Source organism: Emydura macquarii, unplaced genomic scaffold (assembly GCF_026122565.2).
Source record: "Emydura macquarii macquarii isolate MOO-44397 ecotype Brisbane River unplaced genomic scaffold, CSIRO-AGI_Emac_v2 contig_3287, whole genome shotgun sequence".
Classification (NCBI taxonomy): Eukaryota; Metazoa; Chordata; order Testudines; family Chelidae; genus Emydura; species Emydura macquarii.
This window is the reverse complement of record NW_027133424.1, coordinates 4292160-4316103: the sequence shown is the minus strand read 5'-3', so window position 1 is coordinate 4316103 and position 23944 is coordinate 4292160. Positions and strand designations below refer to the sequence as shown.

Genomic DNA, 23944 nt, shown 5'->3' with positions numbered 1-23944 from the left:
ATCCAGGAAGAACAATCGATCCTTTGCTTGGAAGCCATAGAGGAGGTTCCAGGTGGTTTCAGAGAGAAGGGGTTTTATTCCTGATATTTCCTAATTCCAGAAGCAAAGATGGGTAGGGAGGGCAAATCTCAGACTAATTTTATACCTGCATCAACCCAACAAATTCTTAAAAAGTAATGGCTCACATGGTCACCCTAGCTTCTATTATCCCTTCCCTTGATCCTGGGGACTGGTGTGCCACTCTCAACTTAGAAAATACCTATTCCCATGCAGCAGTGAATCAAGGTCAAAAGAAGTACCTCCAATTTCTGGTAAATCCAGAATCATTACCAGTTCGCTGTATTGCCAATTGGCCTATCAGCAGCTCCCAGGATCTTTACAAAAGTCATGGTAGTAGTAGCTGCATTTTTCCAAAGTTCAGGTTTACCCCTGCCTGGAAAACTGGCTGATCATGAGCCAGTCTGAACTGCAAGAACACAAGTGTTGCCCTGATCCAGTCAATGTTCAAGGAACACAGAAAACTCTCCTCTCCCTGGTCCAGAGGATAGGGTTTAGAGGGGCTGTACTGGATTCATCTCAAGTGAGAGCCTTTCTTCCAGACTCCAGGTCCCAAGCAATCTGATCAATCGTTAGATGTTTGAAGGCCCACCTGGTAACAACAGCACAAAACTGTTTGAGGCTTCTAGGTCACATGGCCTTTTGCACCTACATGGTTCAATACACCAGACTGTGCCTCAGAACACTGCAGGGCTGGCTGTCATCACTCTACTCGCCAAGCTGCCCTCAGTCAGACTTGGTGGTAAGAATGCCCTCCCATGTCCTCACATAAATTGGTGGACAAACCTAGCCAATGCATGTTAGGCATTCTGGGATGGTGAGCCCATTTGGGTTCTCTACAGCCCCACGGACAATGGTCCTTAGAGGACTTAACTTTTCATATCAGTGTCAGAGAACTGAAAGCTGTGAGACTGGCATGCAAAGTACTTCTATCACAAATCAGGGGAAGCAGCCTGTTAGTCCTCAAAGACAACACAGTGGCAATGTTTTACTTCAACAAGCAAGGGGAGGTCTCCCTCACTCTGTGAGGAAGTGACCCTATTGTGGGAGCTTTGTATTGCCAACTCAATAGATCTAGCAGCATCTTATCTGCCAGGTAGAAGGAAGAAGCCTAGCAGAACAATAGAATATTGTTTCAGCAGAACAATAGAAGTTTCTCTGAAGAGGTCTTTGGAGGATCTGGGGCCTTTTCCTGTAGGGAGAAAAGCCATGTTGCCTCAGTTTCAGCAACTGCCATCAGATGACTACAGAAACTCACCAGATCTCTGGACCAGAGACCATCAGTCAAACTTGGCCATGACTTTGTGCTACCTTGGTTTGGCCTCATCTTTCTTCCACATCGTCACATACAAATATCAGCTGGGTACCTCGTGGTGTGGGAGCTAGTATTCAGACACTGGGTAAATGCTTAAAATATATGGAAGGTCTTATTTGGAGAGGCATTCAAATAGCTCCAGCAATCACTGACAGGTACAAAGATTTAAGTATGGCGGTTCTGGATTTGAATGGTTTAGTAGTTAGGAGCTCTCTAATGATTAAGGTCAGTGGAAATTTGCAAGAAATGCTATGATTTTTAGTCAGTTTTGGGATCATCCATGCATTTGAGGGACACTTTAGAAGTAACTTGTACTATTTAATTAGATTGATGGAAATTCTTACATAGTTCTGCATCTTGCACAACCTCAAACATGTAACATAACTGCAAAATCAGCATAAATCTTCAACAGCCAATGGCAAATTTGACTGCTGCATTTGCCCTGCATTTACAGAATCCAAGGAGTGATTTATTTTGTCCCCAACTGGAAAAGGGTAGGCACTGTAAAGTTATCTGCTTAGAATTTAAGGGAAAAAGCACAGTCTTGTTCACAGCTGTATTTGCCACGCAGAGCATATTAAATGAAGGAGCCAGTTGTTCATTCTCCCAGTAGGAAGTAAGACACTATTTTATAATTATTACAAAGTACAGAAGAACAAGGATTTTTCACTTTTGTTTCTGCCTCTTTTCCAGTCATCCCACCAGAAGAAGATAGTAGTAGTCAGGTATCTTGCCTCTGGCAATGGCCTGTTCCGTATGGAAAGCAAACACCTTCCATAATGTATCTGGCCAAGTCTATAAAATGGTTGGAGAGAATGGAATTTTCTTCCTGATCTCAGCTAGCTATTCATTTATAACCTCCAGCATGAGGAATGAAAGCCTTTCTAATTGCTATACTGCTGGGTCTAATTGCAGATGTTTTTCTTATTCATATGTTGCTTATCTCTTTTTGAGTCTTATTAAGCTATTCAAATGTTAATGTCAATTAACCACTGGAACAAGTTATCAGGAGAAAGTGATGGAATATCCATCTTTTCATATCTTCAAATCGAAACTGGATGCCTTCTGGAAAATATGCTTTAACCAAAACACAAGTTGTACTTCAGTCAAACACAAGTAATTGGGCTCGACACAAGAGGTGAAGAATAGAGGATGTATTGGCTCCTTCTGGCCTTCAGCTCTATGAATTTCAAAGATATTCTGTGGCAGGAAGTTCCACAAGTTGTTTGTATCCCAGGAAAACCCAGTTTAGGTAATGGAAGGATAAAGGAAGAGCCTATTCTAGATTAATCACTGGTAAGCGCAATAGTGAGCCTTTAATTTAACAACTGACACCACATTGCATAATGGGTCTGTGCAACAGTTGCTTCATGCCACTTCAGTGTGTAATCTCTCAAACTCTAATGGAAACCATTGCAGAGATCTGTGAATGCCTGAACAGTGAAGGATAAAATTCTTTGAGTCCAGTTTAGTTCTCTTAGAAAGCCTACCCCTGCCACACTTGGATTTGGTTGTTTTCTGGATTGCAACACATAATCATTTGAATCTCCTTGGAGAAGGACTCCACTATTTTTGGCTTTTCTGTTCCCCCCGCTGCTGTTCATCCCCTCTCTCACCTTCTTTAGTCCTCAGGTAAGCTCTCCCTTGCAGTGACTCTGACTGTCTTTCTCTACCAGCTCCTTTATTCAAAGTACCTGTGCAGCACCTCCATTCCAAAGGTCTATGCTTTTTTATGTTACTATGAAGACAGGGAGAACCAGTTAGAGGGGTGTGATGGGGTGTTCACCCCACATGAGACCTGAGCAGATTAAAAAGGGCCAATTAACCTTATAGATTGCACCTGGAGGAGAGCCAGGGCTGGCTCAAGCATAACTGAAGATGAAGCCCAGCTAGACAGGGACAAGCTAGGATTATATAAGGTCAGGATAGTGAGAGCAAGAGGAAGAGGAGGCTGTAGGAAGACCCTCTGCACTCACTTGCCAGAGAGAAAGGGAGTTGGCTAGAACCAAGGCGTGTGCTAGCAGGAGAGTAAACCCTGGGATCCTACCCTGAATTACAGACTCGGGCAGGAAACCCAGAGTGGTAAACCCAGAGGTGGGCTGGGAGCTAGAGAAGTGAGATAGGAAGGAGACCAGAGAAAACAGCATCATGGTGTGAGAATGAGTAGACCATGGTTGCTAGGTCCCTGTGCTGGAACTCGGAACAGTGGGCAGGACTAGGTTCCTCTACCAGTCCCTGGAAAAGTGGCACTGGATTTGAACCAAAAGGCTCCCTGACCATGGTATATGGAACACTTGTTCAGTGGGACTTTGACACCTAGACGGGAAAGACTAAATTGTGACTGAGTCATGAAGAGGGAACACCCCAAGTCCCAGAAGGAAAGAAGCCACAGTGTGGGCAACTGACAGAGGGGTGCCAGACCAGGTGAGAGCTAATCCTCAGACCCAGCCACCAGGAGGCATCCCAGCACTGAGTGTATCATGTTACAAGGGACATCACAGGAACTAAATAAAAGAGATCGCAAAAAAGAGCAGATTTTTAGGGATTACAGGGAGCTTGGTTCCCTGCAGCCTAAACATGTTGGTTAATGGCTGCTCTTCTGCCTTCACATAGCTCACATATGCTAGCCAGCTTCTCTTCTAATCCCTCCTCACCTTCTTCCCAGTGGGAGGAAAGACTTGGTAATAGCAGCACATTAAAGCCTGATGAGAGCAGCCACTTCCAACCTTATTTTCCATGCACACTTCAGAGCTAGTCGGGTTCTCCCATTGGCTTGGTAGTGTAAGAAGATGGAGTGCTGCTCTCACCACCTTACATAAACAGCAGTTGATGGTTTTGACAAAATTGTGGCTTTTTCAATATGAAAGTTACCCAAACTCTTGTCACTGGTGCATGTTAACAAGGTTATCTGTGCATCCTAGACATGACCTTGGGTCTGCCTTGAGGCAGGACCTTGGTGGTATGTAGATAATAACTTTAATAGTTGAGCCAAAAAGAAAAAACAAAGTTAGTAGAAGCTATGCTAAATTTGTTTCAACTGGAAATTGTTCTTTAGGTAGCTTTAAACAACATTGATTAATAATATTGCTATTTAAATGGTTCCAACTAGGCTTTGAAGCTAACACCTCTCTGAGGTAAATTAGTGATAATGTTCACACCTTTGTTGAAACTGCTGTTTGGTCTGGAAAGTTTCCTGCAGTAACCATTCATAGATTTGTGTGACTCTATCTTCACAATGGGAAGGGCTACAAATTTTGTTTTTTGCCACAATGGGTGGGGAGAATCATCCAAAACCCAGCAGAAAAGTGAAGGAGATATTTGTAGAAAGGCTCCCTGGTTGCAAGAGATGTTCACTCTCCTGGCTCTGCCAATGATGCATCAAATTAATTTTCCAACATAAAGGACAGAAAAAAATTGCTTGTTTATCAATTTCTGAAGAAGAAGCCAAATCAAAGTGGAGAGAATTGTTTTCAGGCCTATAGAAAGTGCTGCCATGTCATGTGGGATTTCTTATTAAAAGCTGATGTTCAGTTCCACTTACTATCCCTGTGCTGTTATCTCCAGTTTGCAGAGCTGCAATCCTGTCATCATAATAAGGAGAGTCATGTTTTTTACTGCACACTCTATTCTCTACTTGGACTACATCTCTGATTCATGGTATAACAGTGCAATGAACAGGCACCTCTGAATGTCAGATTGAAGTGCTACAAAAGAACAGTACTCTTGCATAAACCTCTAGATTCATAATTTCCCTTAACTCAGATAAGGTGGGTCTATTTTGTTAGGATGCTGTACATTTATTTTTACATGAACAAATATATTTGTCTAGCAACACAGAATTTGTCAAACATATTTGGTGTTTCTTTGGTCTGTGCAATCCTATCTTTTTAAAACAAAGTGTCACTGATCCCCAGTAGAGCTGGTGTTTAACACTGCTGTAGTAGTCACAACATCAGAAATGGTACAAAATTAGTTATTTAAAGTCTTCCATTTACAAAATCATTTCTGAACTTGGAGTTCTTTTTTGAGTGCTGGTCCCTATGGGTAGTCACTGTGCGTGTGCATGCACTCTGTGTGCCAGGGACCAGAAATTCTCATTGGTCTGCCTATGCCTTGCATCTCGTCATGCTGCAACCTGAGTATATAAGGGGTGGTGTGGACCGACTGTCTCTATAGTTCCTTTTTGGCACTGGCCATCTGGGACAGAACCCTCCTGTGTCTACCTTCAGCTTGATCCATTATCTGTAAATGTTGTACATAGTTTTAATGTTAGTTATCTTACTCTTTTTAATAGTTTACTTTTAAAGTAGTAGTTAGTTAGTGGACAGCAAGGGTTTTCCCCTCCATTTATTTCCCCTATGTGCAGGTTACTTATGCCCAAAGTCCCAGGCTTCAAACCTTGCCTTGCCTTGCCTGCCCTCGGGTCTTCCCAGTAAGCAATCTGCACAAGACCTGCCTCTACTGCCACAGGGAATCTCACATCCCATCAAAGAGTGAGATCCACCACTTCTTCCCCTCTCATATAGACAATCTTGGGTGTTCAGACTCCACAGGCACTTGATGGAGCTCTTCATCTGATCCAGGCCCTTCCTGCTCACCACAACATTGAGAAGAGCCTCTGATCTTTGCCCATCCGGCACCAATAGATCTCATCAGCAGATCCAAGGACGCTGAGGGGAAGCATGAAGAGGGTAGAGAAAGATACCCTCATAGGAAGACTGACAAATCCTTTCATAAGTCCTCAAAGAAGAGGGTGGCTTCTCCCTTCTCCTTGGGACCAGCAAGACTCCATGCCCCAGAATGGGTGCATCTGGAACTCATAGATAGTCGTCTCCTTTATTCAAATCCTACATATCTCTTATTTGAATTTGATATATTAGTGTTCCATTGTGCACTGACAAAAATGCCCAGAGTTGGCTAAGTCTACATTTCTATGATGCGCAAACATTAGTAAGACTGCTTTTGTTTTCTTAAAATTGCAATTGACATTCTAAGTCAGATCAAACACATAAATAGGAAAATAATATACAAAGATTTACTTCAATTTTAAAAATATTGCTAGATCGCAGCCAATGGAAAATTCCAAAGTAGCTTTGAGACCATACTGTAATATAAACATTTGGTGTTCTCTAAGCAGCAATTTGTTTATTGTTTTTCTGTATATATTTGTACTTGTGTGAGGAGTAAAAATTAGAAGGTTGTGTTGGAGCCATGGATTTTCCAAAAATCCTATAAATCTGAGATGTAAAAAACCTATTAACTCATTGTCCATCTCCCCAGGCAACCTAGGGAAACATTGCTTCCCTACACACAGTTTATATTCTACACAGTCTTGTCCAAGTTAACTATAGTTTTAAATCAACTAATACAATGGTGTCCCTGGGAAACTATTCCATAGTCTAACAGGCCACATTGTTAGGAATTCATCCTAAATTTTACTTTGCTCAGTTCCATGCCTTAAATCCTAGTTTTCCATTGAGAATGATCACTGCAAATTCCTACTCTTAAGATGGATACCTGGGCTCCACAGACACTCTGGGATCCAAAAATACAGAGGGAACCTTTTGTTCCCTCCCAATTTGGGCAGGAGGAGACTTTGAACACTCCTGGATGTCGTGTTCAGAACTAAGGGAGTTGTTCAGGATTAAATCTGCTCTCCTGGCTTGAAGGTGGAGAAACCTTCTAAGTGGTGGAAGATCCTCATCTTGTACACCATCTCTTTTTGGATCTTGCAGAGCAATCAGCTCTGAGAAAGCTTACAAAATCAGGTAGAAGCTAGCAACAAGGCAGCTTCAGAAGAAATTTGCTCCTTCAGATACAACAGAGCTAGTGCCGAAATGCTGCCACCCTCCTTGGCCCCCAGTTCCTGTGATGGCTGGGGCACTTCATCTCTGAGCAGTGGGACAGTGAAGAATGTGCAATTTTTTCATCATTTTTATAACCTCCAATAATGTGACCAAACCCTGTGCTCTCCCCTCTGAACAATTTGAGAAGGCTCCCTAGCGCTCGGAGACACTAGGGTCTTGCTGCTGAGAAAGGGGATTATCTTTACCTGTGTTCTTAGAAATCTTAGAATATGTCACATCTCCACAAATATAGAACCTGACCAAGTTTGATCTTTCAGTCCCCATGATTTGGAACTGATTGAGTTTGAATGAGAATGTGAAGTCTCCTTCTCTGTAAAGACTGAGCAGTCCTTTGGTGAATGTCCTTCATCCATATATTTTAAGCACTCTAAATCCTCATTTGTCATTGATATTTTATTGCTGTTGGCCTCATAGCACTTGTAGCCCAACTTCTTCTCAGCTTCAGCCAGGATCCCTAAACACACAGGGTCAGATAATCAGAACCAATGACAGATGCCACACAGTTGCTCAGGAAAAGAATTAGTCTCACGTTCCAATACAGAGGACAAATTAAATGAACCAATGATTTGATTCAATGCTAAGCTAAGAGACCGAAAGCTATGGTGTTTTTAATAAAAGAGAAGGCAAAAAGACTAACATGAAAAAGATCCATTGTGTTTTCAGCCCCATTGCTGATGTAGTTAAGAAAGATGCTGAGGGACTGTTGGTGCCATGGTCCTTATTACATACCCTTTTCAGTGAATGTTTGGTTCAGCTAGGGACTGCACATGAAGTTGATGTTCACTTTTTTCCAAATAGTTCTGAGCATGGAATGGTGTGGTCATACACATTCCAAGCGTAGGGATTTACAATAACAATATACAATATACTCTGAGAACTTCTGTTCCAGGGGAGTAACTTTTCTTTACGTATCTCAGATATTATTTCAGACATTATTGGTATCTGGGAGGCTTCAGAATTAAACGCAAAGAAAAATTTGTTACAGTGGCTGACATCTCTAACTGACTAGAAGTCCAGTTGAAAGTTTCATAGCAGTGATATTAATATTTTCCGATTTCCTTCATACCACTGATGTGGCTTTCTTCAGCTGTGTGTGACTAATTTGCTTTCTAACAGCTCTGGCTTCTTGTGGAGAAGTAAATGAGACAAGTCTGAAAGGGTTAAATTGGGTCGCCTTTATAAACTGTGTATAAAAAAAAAATGTGCCATGATGGAATACAAGTGTAAAGAGAGGGAAGCAGGGCTGTTGAACTGAGACAGAATGTGTCTAACAGCTGAGGTGTTGAAATATTCAGAAAAGAAGTTGCTTAAGTAACCAGCTAAATGGAAAAGTCACAGTATTTTTTTTTCACCTTTTACAGAGGTGTTTCCTTTTAATTGAGAGGCAATTTAGGACTTCACTCCTTCCCCCTCTTTTAAATTGTGTCATGGTGTCTGAGGTTCTAGCATTGTTTAAAGCTGAAATATTTATCTTGTAGTTATTAGCATTTATTATTATATTTTGATTTTCTATATAGGACCTTAAGCTCCAAGGTACGAAGAATCCACTTTGATACCAACTCTTGACCACAATATACAACCTGGTTACTAGGAAATTTCTCTCTCTTCTCCAAGGCTGGTTTACATCCACTCCTGCAGCTTTTTCAGGGAGAATTGCCAGTTTTTAGAAACCGAGTTCTTTGTCAAAGTTATCACTAGGTTTTCAAAACAGGTTTTAAAATGAATCCTTACTCTCATTAAGGGTCATTATCTAAGGGTGTACTGGCCCCTCAGTAGATGCACCAGAACACAGCCCTAAGGGATGAAGGTGGTTGAGCAGCCATCCTGAACTCTCTCAACCCTCACAGTGCTCCAATGACTCTCACATTCCCTCTCCCTGCTCCAACCCCCATACTACCTAGCTGTGCAACAAAACAATTCGTAGCGCTCTAAAAATATATGAGCAGCTCATATTTAGAGGGCTATATAGCAGAAACCCATTGATCAAATGACCCAGCAACTTGCTTTCCTTTGATTACAGTCAGGTCTATTGTTCAGGAAATGTGTTACTTTAACTGCATACTAGAATCTTTCATCTTCCCTCTATTTTATTAATGCTAATTTCCTTGACAGTCATTCTTAAGTAAAATTTTGGAGAGCTTTAAACATAGCTCTTAAACCAGAACTTTTGGTCTCATGGCAAAACACCCAAAGGAGCCGCTGCAGAATGGCGGCAGAGAACAAAATGCACAATACATATTCTCTGAAAGCTGCCAGAGGATACACCTTAACTTCACAGTGCAGGGTGCAGCTCAGGTTCAATAATCATAGCATATCACCTCGAGCCATCCAGTTACTGTGAGAACAGCCTGCCTGCAAAGCCTTGCTCTTGTACACATGCACATTTCACTCTTTTAGGTCATTGGTATATCTCATGCTGACCTGGAGTTTAAAATTTTATCATTCATAATTTTTCAATATTGTTTCCCCAAAGGGGCAGTGGGTATTGTGCACTAGCTGTGATAAATCTTGAGGTTACTTTGGGGAAGGTCAGAGCCCTAGTTTGAGCCCCAGCTATGCACAAAAAAGCTTAAAAGAACTAGGTGATTTTGTAGAGTTGCTTTTCAGGGGGTGCTGTATCTTGGGAACCCCTTTCACAAATAACTCTATATTTGGACTAGTAACCCTATTCTTGACCCCTATGAAGCACAACAAATTTCAAGGCAATTAAAGTAAGCATGTGGATTTTTGAGGACTTAGAATAGTTGCCAGAGCTGCCACTCTGCTATAATTTCTGAAAACTGAAACTAATTAGAGCTTTGATTTCCAAACAAAAAATCAATTTCTTAGGACAGGTCTACACTCAAAACGCTGCAATGCTGAAGCCGCACCAGTAATCTAGCTCCACGAGAGGTGGCAGCTGAGTTGATGGTAGAAGCCCTCCTGTTGTCATAGCGCTTTCTACACCAGGGCTTAGGTCAGTATAAGTGCATCGCTCAGGGGTGAGGATTTTCGTGCGCGCGCGCACACACACACACCCCGACGATGTAGTTATACCAATGTAAGTTTATAGTGTAGACCTGGCCTTAGATTGGTCTTCTCTCTAAACCAAGTAACTTGTTCCTAGGTACCAGTAAATACTGCATGCAGTATCTAATACAGTATTTTCCAGGCTACCTCCCTCACTGGCGTCTTAAAGCCACATTGGCACCACAGGGAACGATATGTTATCAAGTTGCTAGCTTTGATGAAGTTGCAGTCTGGCTTGACTAGCAGAGAGGGGGAAAAAGCCTCCTCTTATCACTGCCTGAGTTATTTTAAAATACGAAATGGTTCCTACTGTTATTACATGTGGCTTCTTCAGTCCTGAAGTTGAAGAGAAAAGTGACTTTTGTATTGAAGGAAACTAAATAAAGTTTGGTGTCTAAAGAAAATAGATCCTGGCAAACCCATTGTCCATAATAGCCCTTACGATGGCAATAACATCTTACACATTTGGCAATAAGGATGTTGGTATAATAACTAGTACTATTGTGTGTGCGGGAGGGAAGGGGGGGGGGGCGCTTTCTTTAATTTAATTAGTCTAATTTTCCTCTTCTCCCTCCAATTTCACTAGTGCTGATTTCCATCCTTAGATGCGCATACACAGTTCCCATTGCCGTTAGTGGAAGCTATGTAGATACAAGGGCAGAATTTGGCCCTTCGTTGCCTTATAATATAAAGTGGGATTTAGGTTTACTTGTAGTAAAAAAAAAAAAAAAAAAAAAATACACAGGATAGATTTTGTCTCATATGTGAGTGCAGTTTAGAAGAAGTGGTATCTATGCCTTTTAAAATGAAGGACCCAGCACAGAAAGTTCTCTGTTAGCCCCGTGCCTGGGACAGTGACCCAGGTGGCTAAAACATCACAGGCTGTCATTATTTCCCCTTTCTGGCTTTTCAGTTTTGCATTATGAGAGTGGTGTGTTTGGATGAAGTGTTGACACAGATGCATGTGTCATCTAGTCCAGAAACAGTATTTTTAATTCACTTTTTTGTGCCATATTCTGACATTGCCCAGAACCATCTACCCAGACAGATGTGACATTTCTTGCAATCATCAGTCCAGGGAAATGGCATGATGAAAACAAGAAAGGTGCTCCATTTTGGACACTTAACTTAGAAACCATTGAAAATCCTTTTCCTTTCCTTCCTCTTTGGTAGCAAACAACCTGGCACTGTATGGAATGAAAAGATTCTTTACAGAAACAATGCTAATTGCTGATTAAGTATGAGGATGGATGGGTTGTGGGTGACTAGGTGCCAAGAGTCCATCTTGTGTTCTTATTATAAATTTCTCTCCATTAGCCAGTTTCTTCTCAGGAAGTAGATTAAGGCCCTAATGACCTAAGCAAGCAGGAAACAAGTAACATATTTATAGATTTATTGCTGGATTGAAAGCTCATGTATCTGCCTGTTAGGAACTCTGGCTCTATTGGAGAGAATAAAGGGTCTGTTATCTTTTCATTCTTTAAAACCCCCTCCATAGTCCTGTGATGCCTATTGTTTCTGATCCTGAACTATGATTTCCAAGTATAGAACTTTTAGTAAGAATAATACTGCTTTGAAGGGGTTAAACTGAAAGTAGTAAACAGCATTTGATAGAATAACTTGGATTTTAGCTCGTGTTTTATTTATTTAAGAGATCCTAAAGCACTTTCAAGAATGATGAGGTGATGTTCATTACAAGGCAAGTACCGATCAGACCATATATATCCAGGTTTTAATGTTGGGTGTCCTTCCATTGCCCTTTGCTGATCAAAAACAAATAGTAAAGCATTAGTGAGACTATAAATAATTATGTGCTTTGGGAAGTAATAAATGTAGATAACGTCTAGCTGCACAGAAATGCCCATAGTAATGGCACTACACAATTCAATATTCCTAATGCTAGCACACAGAGACTTAAAGTCGGAAACTTAAAAATCCTTCAAGCTCCAAAAGTCTGTCTGAGAACATAAAGGCCTGTTTGATAGCACTGGAAGAGGAGAGGTTGGCTGCTGCTACAGAAATGTAAATAATTTATACAAGATGTACAATAGGAAAATATATTTTTTTCTTTTTGTGACTTTGTTGGTATAATAATTAAGTTACTTACAATAAAATTACATGCATTATAAAATTTAATTGCATGAGTACTGTCAATTCCCAAGAGTTCAGAAATTATGAAATTGACCTAAAAATGAGATATGGGAAAAACAAATGAAGAAGAAATCATGTTTTTGGCACAGTTTCTGTTTTCTGATTCCCCCAACCACCCCTAATGGGTGTGTGACAATCACAGGCTGAAAATGCAACTGTCCATGCATACAATATAAAGGCTGCCACTTGTCCAGACTTTCCCAGGCTTGACGCTTTTTTGAGTTAGCTGTCCTGAGAAATCTGTAAGGGTGCTCAGGACACGCTGCCATCTATCCAGTTTTATTGGCTCAAGGTCATCCTGGTTGTCCTGGGTTTTCTGCACCTCAGAGACCCTATGTAGAAGATGCACACACCCAAATTCAGGCCCTGGCTTCCCTGTCCCCAACTGCTTCCCCCACTCCAGTCCACTGTCCAGAATCCTTCCTGGCTCACCACCAGAGGCTCCTGCACACTCACCCCATTCCCTGGCAGGCTGCAGCAGCTGCCAACTGTCTCCAGCCTGCAGAGGAGGGGGCTTCCCCTGGGCTCCTACCTGCATTAACTTCCACTCCCTCCATTGTGGTGGGGATGACACTGCTGCTGTACTGCATCTGCTCCAGGGCTGTGCCCTCTCAGAAGGCACTGGAGTGCCTATGTGCTGCAGGTAGCTACTCCGCTTGCCTGCAGCACAGTGCACAAGTGACACAGAAGCCTCTAGTGGAGAAGGTAGTTGAGGATTGGGAGACTGAAATTGGCAGAACAGAGAGACTGAGTAAGAGATTGGTGAGAGACGGCAGCATGGAGGAGGGATAGCGGGGAAGCCATGAGGGGCCTTGGCAATTCATAAAATGATTTAATAATGAATACAGAAGTATCCACACTTTCCCTCTATCATCTTATCTCCCCAGCCCCCTCCATTCTGGCTCTTTAGAACAGCTGCAATCACCAGTTTGTCTATTCCTACCACAAATGCCTTTCTGATTTCTTCTATGTTGCCTCTTATGCATAAAAAACCTTCTCTGTGTAAGGTGACTATACTCACCTCCTTCATATCCTTTCAAGACTCACTTCTACAAGAAATCAGCCAAAGTATAATCAGGAGGCAAGAAGGGTTTATAGAATCAGGTATTTCTTTGGTGCAATGCTGTTTCTTTACAAAGAATGTACACAAAATCCTGTTTCCCTGAACACAGTAGCAACAAACAATAGCAGGGAGTTTCCTGGCTCACAATTTCCAAGCCTGCCTTTGCTGCCAGCACACTGGCCATAAAACACGTTTTCTTTTGGCTTCCTCCCAGGGCCATGCTCTCACTGCTTCTCTCCCTGTCTGCTGATTTTCTGGTTCCTTTCACGCACAGACACACACAGCTCCCCTAATCAGTGTCCTAGCCCTTGAGTTTGTAGTCAGTCCCAAAGAAACCCTTATTCTCTCTGAGTTAGATTTTGCTCAGGGCTTCCTATACAGTACAGTACCTTGGGCAGTAGTTTTTATTATTTCAGCTGTCTTAATTGTTTTAAACTTAATTGCTTCTTCCACTTGGCCTGACTGAAAGATGGCTAGCAAGCCCATCAGCTTCAGTGAGGTTTGTGATTTCCCATGGATCACACACACTTGCTGGCAGTCACCAACAATATAATATGCATATAAAAATTATGTATATTTGATGGTTTTCTTCTTTTCTGTCCTTCACATGTTGCTCCTCTTCTTAGATTGCAGGGCAGGGACTCTGCCTTTATTCAGAGCCCAGCACAGTCCTGACTGGAGCTGGCAGTGTGTTACTGCAGTATTATTAATAATAAGTAGTACGTGGGGAGCCTGTTGAAACATTTTCAGGACAAGGGTGATGTGATTATGTTTGTATGTCCTTTTGACTTGAAATTTCAGTTTTTAAACTTGGTGCGGGCTCATTAAACTGAATGGGGAGACTCTTTAATGGAAGCCTCTGAGTAGAGAAAATAATCATGTTTAATCTTCCTTAAAATACTGTAATGCTTGTGGCTTGGCTTTTCAGAGGTGCCTAGAGGAATTGGGCATCTAAGCCCCTGCCTACACCCCTTAAAAATCCAGTCTGTATGATTTTATTTACTTGGGTTTTTTGTTAAGTGGGTTGAGAAGCTTTTAATACATTTGGCATCATTACAAATATTAAGATTATAAGAAATGACAAGGCTCTCTAGCCCAGGGGTGTGTCCATTTGGGATGGGATTTCTGGAGGGGAAGCTGGCTCCCAAAAAGATGTGCAGTGCAGTTGAGGTTGTCTAATGGCAGTGTGCTGCATGTTTGTTTAGTTCGTAGGAACAAAAAATTGGGCAAAACATTGGAAAATGCACCATACTGAATCATTTTTAGTTTTTTTAAATAAAAGTTTGTGCAGTAGGCAGGGATGTGGGACAGTGAGCTGGAGTAATTGGATCCAGTCACCTAAACAATCTTAGAAACATGGCTCAGGAAGGCCAGGGTGGCACAGTTGCAGAGATTTGCTGAACAAAGTTGGATGAAGGAAAACCTCTCCTTGTGGTTTTAATATATTCACAGGTTCTTGTGACTCAAAAGAAAATTATCTCAGTTTAGTCACTCACTTTGTCCGAATACATCGATCTGACAGTACTTTGCAGTTTTGCCAGACATGTAATGATCATAATATACAACACTCCTGGAAAATGAAATATTATTATCCCCATTGCGCAGAGGGGGAAGTTGAAGCAGAGAGAGGAAGTCACCTGTTCCAAGTCAGTGATACACCTACAAGTAGAACCCAGGTATCTTTGACATAATATGCTGCTCTAGCCACAAGACCACACTGCTACCAATTAACTACTGTATTGTATAACTCACTTCTCTGGTTTGTATGCCCTAGGAATGCTCTCAGGATAGATTTTGCAGTCACCATCTCTGTTTCTTTCCTGTGAGATCCCTTGGTAGGTTCTCTTAATTGGCTCATTAAGGAAATGGATGCCATCTGTCCTAACTATCCACCTGACCAGTGGGCCTCAACTGCATTCTGTTATGCCCCAGACAAACTAGAAAGTGAAATAATGCCATTCATGCCTCAGAATTTCAACTCTTAAGGACCCACAAACCCTGCCTACAATCATGAGGATTCAAAAGAGCCAATGTTCCAATTCTCTGGGAGCAGTAATTGGCTGCCTGGTCAGCTGCTGGTGGCTTGTATACAGTTCAGCACCATTAGAATCAAAGAATATTAGGGTTGGAAAGGAGTGCAGGAGGTCATCTAGTCCAACCCCCTGTTTGAAGTGGGACCAACCCCAACTAAATCATCCCAGCCAGGGCTTTGCCAAGCCAGGCCTTAAAAACCTCGAAGGATGGAGATTCCACTACCTCCATAGGTAACCCATTCCAGTGCTTCACCACCCTCCTAGTGAAAAAGCTTTTCCTAATATCCAACCTAGACCCTCCCCCATTGCAACTTGAGAGCATTGCTCCTTGTTCTGTCATCTACCACCATTGAGAACAGCCTAGCTCCATCCTCCCTGGAACCCCATTTCAGGTAGTTAAAGGCTGCTATCAAATTCCCCTTCATTCTTCTCTTTTGCAGTCTAAATAAGCCTGATTCCCTCAGCCTCTCCCCATAAGTCTTGTGCTCCAGCCCCCTCATCATTTTTGTTGTCCTCTCCAATTTGTCCACATCCTTTTTGTAGTGGGGGGCCCACAACTGGATACAATACTCCAAATGTGGCCTCACCAATGCCTAACAGAGGGTAATAATCACTTCCCTTGATCTGCTGGCGATGCTTCTACTAATGCAGCCCAATATGTTATTAGCCTTCTTGACAATAAGGGCACACTGTTGACTCATATCCAACTTCTTGTCCACTGTAACCCCCAGGTCTTTTTCTGCAGAACTGCTGCCTAGCCAGTTGGTCCCCAATCTGTAGCAGTGCATGGAATTCTTCTGTCCTAAGTGCAGGACTCTGCACTTGTCCTTGTTGAATCTCATCAGATTTCTATTGGCCCAGTCTTCCAATTTGCCTAGGTCACTTTATATCCTATCCCTACCCTCCAGCATATCTACCATTCCCCCCAGCTTAGTGTCATCTGCAAACTTGTTGAGGGTGCAATACACTCCATCCTCTAGATTATTAATGAAGATGTTGAACAAAACTGGCCCCAGAACTGACCCCTGGGGAACTCTGCTTGTTACTAGCTGCCATCTAGACTTCGAGCTATTGATCACTACCTGTTGAGCCCGATGATCTAACCAGCTTTCTATCCACCTTATAGTCCATTCATCCAACCAATCCATACTCCTTTAACTTGCTAATAAGGATACTATGGGAGACAGCATAAAAAACTTTGCTAAAGTCAAGATATATCATATCCACCACTTTCCCCACATCCATAGAGCCAGTCATCTCATCATAGAAGGCAGTCAGGTTGGTCAGACATGACTTGCCCTTGGTGAATCCATGCTGAGTGTTCCAGATCACCTCCCTCTCTTCCAAGTGCCTCAAAACGGATTCCTTGAGGACCTGCTCCATGATTTTTCTGGGGACTGAGGTGAGGCTGACTGGTCTGTAGTTCACTGGATCCTCCTCCTTCCCTTTTTTGAAGATGGGCACTATATTTGCCTTTTTCCATTTGTCCGGGACTTCCCCTAATTGCCACAAGTTTTCAAAGATAATGTCCAATGGCTCTGCAATCACATAAGTCAACTCCCTCAGCATCCTCAGATGCATTGCATCTGCTCCATGGACTTGTGCATGTCCAACTTTTCTAAATAGTCCTGAACCTGTTCTTTCACCACTGAGAGCTGTTAACCTCCTCCCCATTCTCTGCTGTCCAGTGCAGCAGTCTGAGAGCTGACCTTATCTGTGAAGACAGAGGCAAAAAAAGCATTGAGTACTTTAGCTTTTTCCACATCATCTGTCACTAGGTTGCTTCCCACATTCCGTGAGGGGCCCACGCTTTCCCTGACCTTTTTTTTTTGTTGCTAACATACCAGTAGAAGCCCTACTTGTTACTCTTCACGTCCCTTGCTAGCTGCAACTCCAATTGTGATTTGGCCTTCCTGATTTCACTCCTGCATGCTCAAGCGGTATTTTTATACTCCTCTCTAGTCATCCGACCAAGCTTCAACTTCTTGTAAGCTTCTTTTTTGTGATTAAACTCACCAAAGATTTCTTTGTGAAGCCAAGCTGGTTACATGCCATATTTGCTATTCTTTCTGCACATCGGGATGGTTTGTTTCTGTGCCCTCTATTAAGGTTTTTTTAAAATATAGCCAGCCCTATTGGACTCCTTTTCCCTTCATATTAGCTTCCCAGGGGATCCTGCCCATCAGCTCCCTGAGAGAGTCAAAGTCTGCTTTTCTGAAATCCAGGGTCCATATTCTGCTGTTCTCCTTTCTTCCTTGTGTCAGGATCCTGAACTCTACCATCTCATGGTCACTTCTGCCCAGCTTGCCATCCACTTCTACCTCCCCTACCGATCCTTCCCTGTTTGTGAGTAGCAGATCAAGAGAAGCACGACTCCTAGTTGGCTCCTCCAGCACTTGCACCATGAAGTTGTCTGCAACACTCTCCAAAAGCTTCCTGGATTGTCTGTGCTGTCATGTATTGCTCTCCCAGCAAATTTCAGGGTTATAGAAGTCCCCCCATAAGAACCAGGTCCTGTGATCTGTGATTCACAGGCATGATGTAAGGATAGCTCTGGTGCCTGAAATAGTGTTGGGAGTCTCTCATCTAAATTTCCCTTATTGAGCCCTGAACATTTTGTGCACCCTTTCATACTCACACAGGGCTGAGTGAGGTTGGCTCTACTCATACAAGTAGTTTAAATGAAATCAGTGGGACTGTTCCTGTGAATAAGAACAAGATTTGGCCTATACATGATAAGCTCTGTGGGGCAAGGAATGCATGTTTTTCTGTTTATGGAGAGCCACTGAATTTAAAGGCATTATGTAAATAAAACTTAATAATAATAATGGGCTAGAGATTATCACTTTGTAGCTGTGAAAGGAGAAAGGGAGCAAGTTGCTTTTCCTTTCCCTTGAACTCACACGGGGGCCAGCCACAGTTGTCACTTCCTCTGCTCCTCTGGCTTGACCCGCTCTGCACTGTTCAATGAGCTAGCTGCCTCTTATGTCTTGCTGAGGGGGAGGACAGCTTCATAACATTGGGCAGCAATTAACGGCCAAAGTCTGGCCATACTTTAATAGTTGAACCCTGTTGGATGGCCATTAGATCCAGCCTGGTCGCTGTGGCCCTTCCTCGGGTCCTCGCTCCGGGGGATGCCACAGTGCCTTCCTAATGGGGGAACAGTTCGCTCTCTTGTGAGTCTATCACCCCGGCCCTCAGGCAGGGTGGGCAAGCAAGCACGCTCCTTTCCAGGGGCCCCACCAAGTCTGTGGCCACTCGGTCAAACAGATTCCCCACCACGGGAAGTGGTACCAGGGGGGCCCGGGGAACTCCGGCCGGGACCACTCGCTGGCAATCGGGGCAGGAGGTGCAATAATCCCGGATCTCCCGGTGTACCCCCAGCCAGTAAAACCAGGTGAGGACTCAGTCAAGAGTCTTATCAGTGCCTAGGTGCCCTGCGGCCGGAATATCGTGGGCTAGCTTCATGACGGCCCTATGGTGGGGCCGGGGTACCATGAGCTGGGTGCAGGGCTCCTGTGTCTGGGGGTCCCGGTCTAGCCTGTAGAGTCAGTCCCGCCGTAGTTCGAACCATGGCTACTGGGTTGCTCATTGTGGGTCGAGTATTACCCCATCCGCGGCAGACAGCTGTTCATAGGCCCACCCAAGGGTGGGGTCCTCCCCCTGATCGCAGCAAAAGTTGGCCAGGCGTCCATCGGGGGGGCGGCGTGCCCCCGTCGGCGGGTGGTGTCCCATCCTCTGGCTTCTCGGTTTCATCAGCCGGCTCCGCAGCAGGACCCGGCTGGTCCGTGCCACCTTGCGAGTCTGGGGTCCCTTGGGTTCCGTCCCCCGGGTCTTCGGTGCCAGGGCCTGGCCCGTCGTCTGTTCATTGGAGAACTCCAGCAAGGTCTGGCCAGTCCCGGCCGAGGATTACTGGGTAAGGCAGCCGGTGGGCCAGCCCTACCGTCAGGACCCGGGTCTCTGGTCCAATTGTCAGGGGGACCGATAAGGTTGGATAGAACCTGAGGTCCCCGTGGATGCAGCGGAGGCTGACATGGCCTAGGGTCCTCCCGCTCTCAGGGACCAGGCCCCGCAGGATCAGGGTCTGCCCACACCCGGAGTCCACTAAGGCCTTGAGCTGCCGTCTGGCTAGGCCTACCATGACCGTCGTCACGGGGCCCGACCAGCTTCGGGCCCACCCCTCACTGGCGTGTACCGTGCCATAGGTGCAGGACAAGGTCGGGCACTGATGCTGTAGGTGGCCCCATTGACCGCAGGTGAAATGGGCCCGGGCTCCCAGGTCCTGCGCGTGGTCCGCCCTGCCCGGTGGTAGTTCGGGGCCACATGTCGTGGGGGGGGGCATGGGTCGCGCTCATCGGGGCCTGGCCAGGACCAACCTCAGGGGTCCGGCGGGATCAGACCCTGGGTTCTAGCGGCCGCGTCGCGGACCCCCTGGCCCGGCTTGTCCAGCAGTGAAGTACGCGGGCCTGTTGGGTCTTTCCGCAGCCAGAAAGTCCTCCATCAGGCAGACTGCCTCTGCTAAGGCTTTGGGGTGGTGTCGTATCACCCAGGTCCGCCCTCGAGCCAGCAGGATCTGGAGGAACTGTTCCAGGATCACCTGTTTTGCTACCGCCGCCACAGTGCTCTGGTTGGGCTGCAACCAGCGCCAGCCAGTGACCCGGAGCTCCTGAGCAGCGGCCCGGGGACAGGCCCCAGGGGGATACGTCTTCTCCCGGAATCGCCAGAGGAACATCTCCAGACTAACGTCAAGTGCGTCCATGATCGCCGCTTTGACCGTCGGGTAGTCTCGGGCCTCGTCATCCCCCAAGGCCCGATAGGCTGCCTGGGAGGCCCCCATCAAGTACGGGGCTAGCAGTGTTGCCCATTGGGTAGGGTCCCACCCGGCGGTGATGGCGACCTGTTCGAAGGTCACAAGGAATGCTTCGGGATCGTCAGCGGGTCCTAGCTTCGTCAGGCCTGGCTGGGGCCCGGGCACAGGCCGCACCCAGCCTGAGGCCTCCTCGGGGGCCAGGATTCCTGTCCCCGTGGGGCTACCCAGCTGCTGCACCATTTACCGCTGCAACTCCAGCTGCTGAGCTCCCAGGTCCCGTAGTTATTGCTGCTGCTGGGCGCCCAGAATTTGCGAGAGTTGCTGCTGTTGTTGCAGCTAGGCTGCCTGCTGCTGCTGCTGGGCTTCCCCCCACCACTTGATCAACTTCTCTGCCTCCATCACTGGACCCGGAGGTGTCCAGTGGTCGCTGAAGTGCTCATGTAAGCAGGTCTCCTGTGCGTCAGGGGAGGATGCCCGCATTCTTCACAACGTGTTGGATGGCCGTTAGATCCAGCCCAGTCGCTGTGGCCCTTCCTTGGGTCCTCGCTCCGGGGGAGGCCACAGCACCTTCCTAGGGGAACAGTTCGCTCTCTTGTGGGTCTTGGCCCGGCCCTTAGGCAGGACGGGCGAGCAAGCAGTTAATGGCTCCGCCCTTAGGCAGGGCGAGCAAGCAAATAGTTAATTGCTCCGGCCCTTAGACAGGACAGGCAGGCAGTGGTCCCGCCCTTTGGTGTGGTAGTGAGGATGAGGCTCTCCCTGGGGGTGGCTAGGGAAGGGGGGAGGAGGACGCAGGCCCACCTGTCTCCACTGCATCCCAGCCCAGGGCCCTGGTAGTGGCAAAGGCGTTGCCACTGAGTTGGCAGGGCTCCTGCTGCAACACGCCGACTGAGTTGACCCAGACTCAGCCACTGTCTACGGCTGTCCCTGGGCTACTTCCTCCCCGTATCCCGTGTACCTGACTCCTCAGGGTCGCTGGGGAACTCCATCTGAGATAGGCTCACCAGTCCCGCCTCGTCCACCGGCGGCAATGGAGGGAGCTCCTCGGCGAGGGGCAGCTCCTCTAGGTCACAGGGCTCAGGAGAGAGCGCGGCCTCAGGCAGCTCATCCAAGTCCTGCCCCAACTCTGGGGGCTCGGTGGCTGGCAGCTTCTCCAGGTCCTGTCCGGCCTCAGGGGGTATCGTCCACCCGGTTTGCTCAGGGGGCTCGGCCCAGTCCCAGGGTTCAGGGGACATTGTCCAGTCCCGCGATTCAGGTATCTCGGCCCAGTCTCTCTGGCCGGGTTGCCTGGTCTAGCTACGAGAAGGCCCTACCCAGTCCCCAGGCCCAAGTTGGTCTGGGGATGGTCAGCGTCTCAGCTCTGGTCTAGGCCTCAGCCGGCGGGGCAGCACATCTGCCTCCGGCGGTGGTCTTCCCCAGACTGAGCTCTGGGGCCTGTCTCTTATACTGCCCCTTTCTTGAGAGGCTCTGCCCTGCTGCGGCTGATTGGGCAGCTCGTGTGGTCCTATCCCTGCCCGGCTCTTGCGTTGCCTGGCAGATTGGTCTGCCGGCCCTATCACAGCCCGGCTGTTTGGGAGCCGGACAGACTTGTCTGTCGAGTCTCCTCCTGTCCCGCCTGGTCGCTGCGGCCCTTCCTCAGGTCCTTGCTCCGGGGGAGGCCACTGCGCCATCCTACAAACCCCAAGAACAATCTTTCTTTCAAATACTGGTTTAATTCCTTTATGAAACGTGTATCCAAGCTGCTCTTCTTGCTGTTCAGTTATACTAGATATTCTCTGTGTGATGATTTCTCATTGTGCGCATAGATTGGTATTTTGATGCCCTGAAAGGCCAGAGAGAATTCCAAACATAGAGAGAATATGATTTAGAAGAATTACTTGGGCAGAAGGGGCAAACCTTGAAGGCTGAGTTTGTGCTACTTCAATGACATAGAGTGAGAGAATCCTCAGGTGAATGCAAAGACAGCATCATGACAACCTTGAACTGAAGTGCTGGGCAATTAGATTAAAGAGAGATGGTCTGAACCTAAGAATGTGATGATGTATAGAGAGGCAAGGTGGGTGAGGTGTTATCTTTTATTAGATACACTTCTGTTGGTGAAAAAGACAAGCTTTCAAGATACACAGAGCTCTTCTTCAGGTCTGGGAAAAGTATTCAAAGTGTTACAGCTAAATAAAGGCAGGTCTACATTTAAAACACTGCATCAGCAGAGCTTCAGTGTTTAAGTGAAGACACTCCTATATTAACAGGAGAGAGTTCTCCCATTGGCTTTGTTTATCCACATCCCCGAGAGGTGATAGCTATGTCGATGGGAGAAGCTCTCCCATTGACATTGCGCTGTCTACCCAGGGGGTGCGGGTGGGGGTTAAGGTCGGTAAAACTACGTCACTTAGGGGTGTGGATTTTTCAGACCCCTGAGTGACGTAATTATACTGATATAGGTTTGTAGTGTGGACCAGACCTAAGAGGTGGAACAGGTTGTTTAGCATAAGTAGTTAACACACATTCTAAGAGACCATTCAAGGTGAAGTGGCTCGTTAACTGCTCTGTGGCCATAGGACAAAAAAATGGGGTGAGTGGGTTACAGATTATTATAATAAGCCATATATCCAGTGTCTCTATTCAGTCCATAATTATTAGTGTCTACCAGAGTTATGAGTTTAAATTCCCATGTTTGTCTTTTCAAGGAGTTATACAGATTTCCTTTGAGGATGAGGACTGAGAGTTCAGATATAGAGTGATTGTTTTGTGGAAAATATTTGTGAAAAGTGATGTGATGTTTTTGTCTTTTATTATTTTTCTGTGAGAGTTCATTTGAGAGCACAGTGATCATCTGGTTTCACCCATATATTTGTTGTTGAGGCATTTAGACAACTGGATGAGGTACACCACACGTTGATAGGCATGTTGTAGGAGCCATGGATCTTGAAAGGTATGTTGTGGCGAGTATTGATCATCATAGCAGTAGAGGTATGTCTGCAGGTTTTGCATCTGTTGTTCTGGCAGGTTCTGGTGCCATTTTGAGCTGATGTGTCCTGGTCTATGGGGAGCTTGCTTCTGCTGATGAGCTTGGCTAGTTTGGGGGGTAGTTTGAAGACTAGAAGAGAGGGTTTAGAAAAGATTTTTTTCAGGATGTGGTCCCCATTGTTTATGGGTTGTAATTATTCAATGATATCCCATAGGGGTTCCACTGTGGGGTGGTAGGTGATAAGTAGGGGTGTGCAATCAGAGGGTTTTTTTCTGTATTGAAGCAGGTTCTCAGGGTATTTGGATGGCCCTTTCCATGATGCGATCTACTTTTCTGGTGGAGTGTTCTTGTTTGTTGAAGGTGATTTTTAAGTGTACTAAGGTATGTATCCCAGACCTTCTCCTCAGAGCATGTTCTGTGGTACCTGAACACTTGGCTGTAAATAACAGGTTTCTTGGTGTGTTTGGGATGGTTACTAGATCTACAAAGGTAGGTGTGGTGATCCATGGATTTCCTGTATATGGTTTGTCTGTAGGGTTCTGTGATGGGGTGTACCAGGCCCTGCGGCTGGAGACCTCGTAGTCCTACCACACTTTGTCTAGGAAAGTGCAGGAGAGGTGAATCTTCTAGGCAGTCTAGAGCAGCTGATGGAGCAGCAGGCTCATGTAAAAGGA

General features: G+C 45.5%; 1 protein-coding gene across 6 annotated transcripts in view; it reads left to right on the top strand.

Moving 5' to 3' along the window:
- Positions 1 to 23944, top strand: part of RABGAP1L (RAB GTPase activating protein 1 like) — a 483894-nt gene that overhangs the window by 393084 nt on the left and 66866 nt on the right. Inside the window, exon 20 of one of the 6 annotated variants that reach the window (XM_067532381.1) lies at positions 4937 to 5104. The exons of the other annotated variants lie outside the window; for them this stretch is intronic. Coding sequence (XP_067388482.1) covers positions 4937 to 5023 — 87 coding nt within the window. The 3' untranslated portion in view covers positions 5024 to 5104. Of the gene's footprint in view, positions 1 to 4936; positions 5105 to 23944 lie in introns of those variants that run through there. 6 annotated transcript variants of the gene reach the window in all.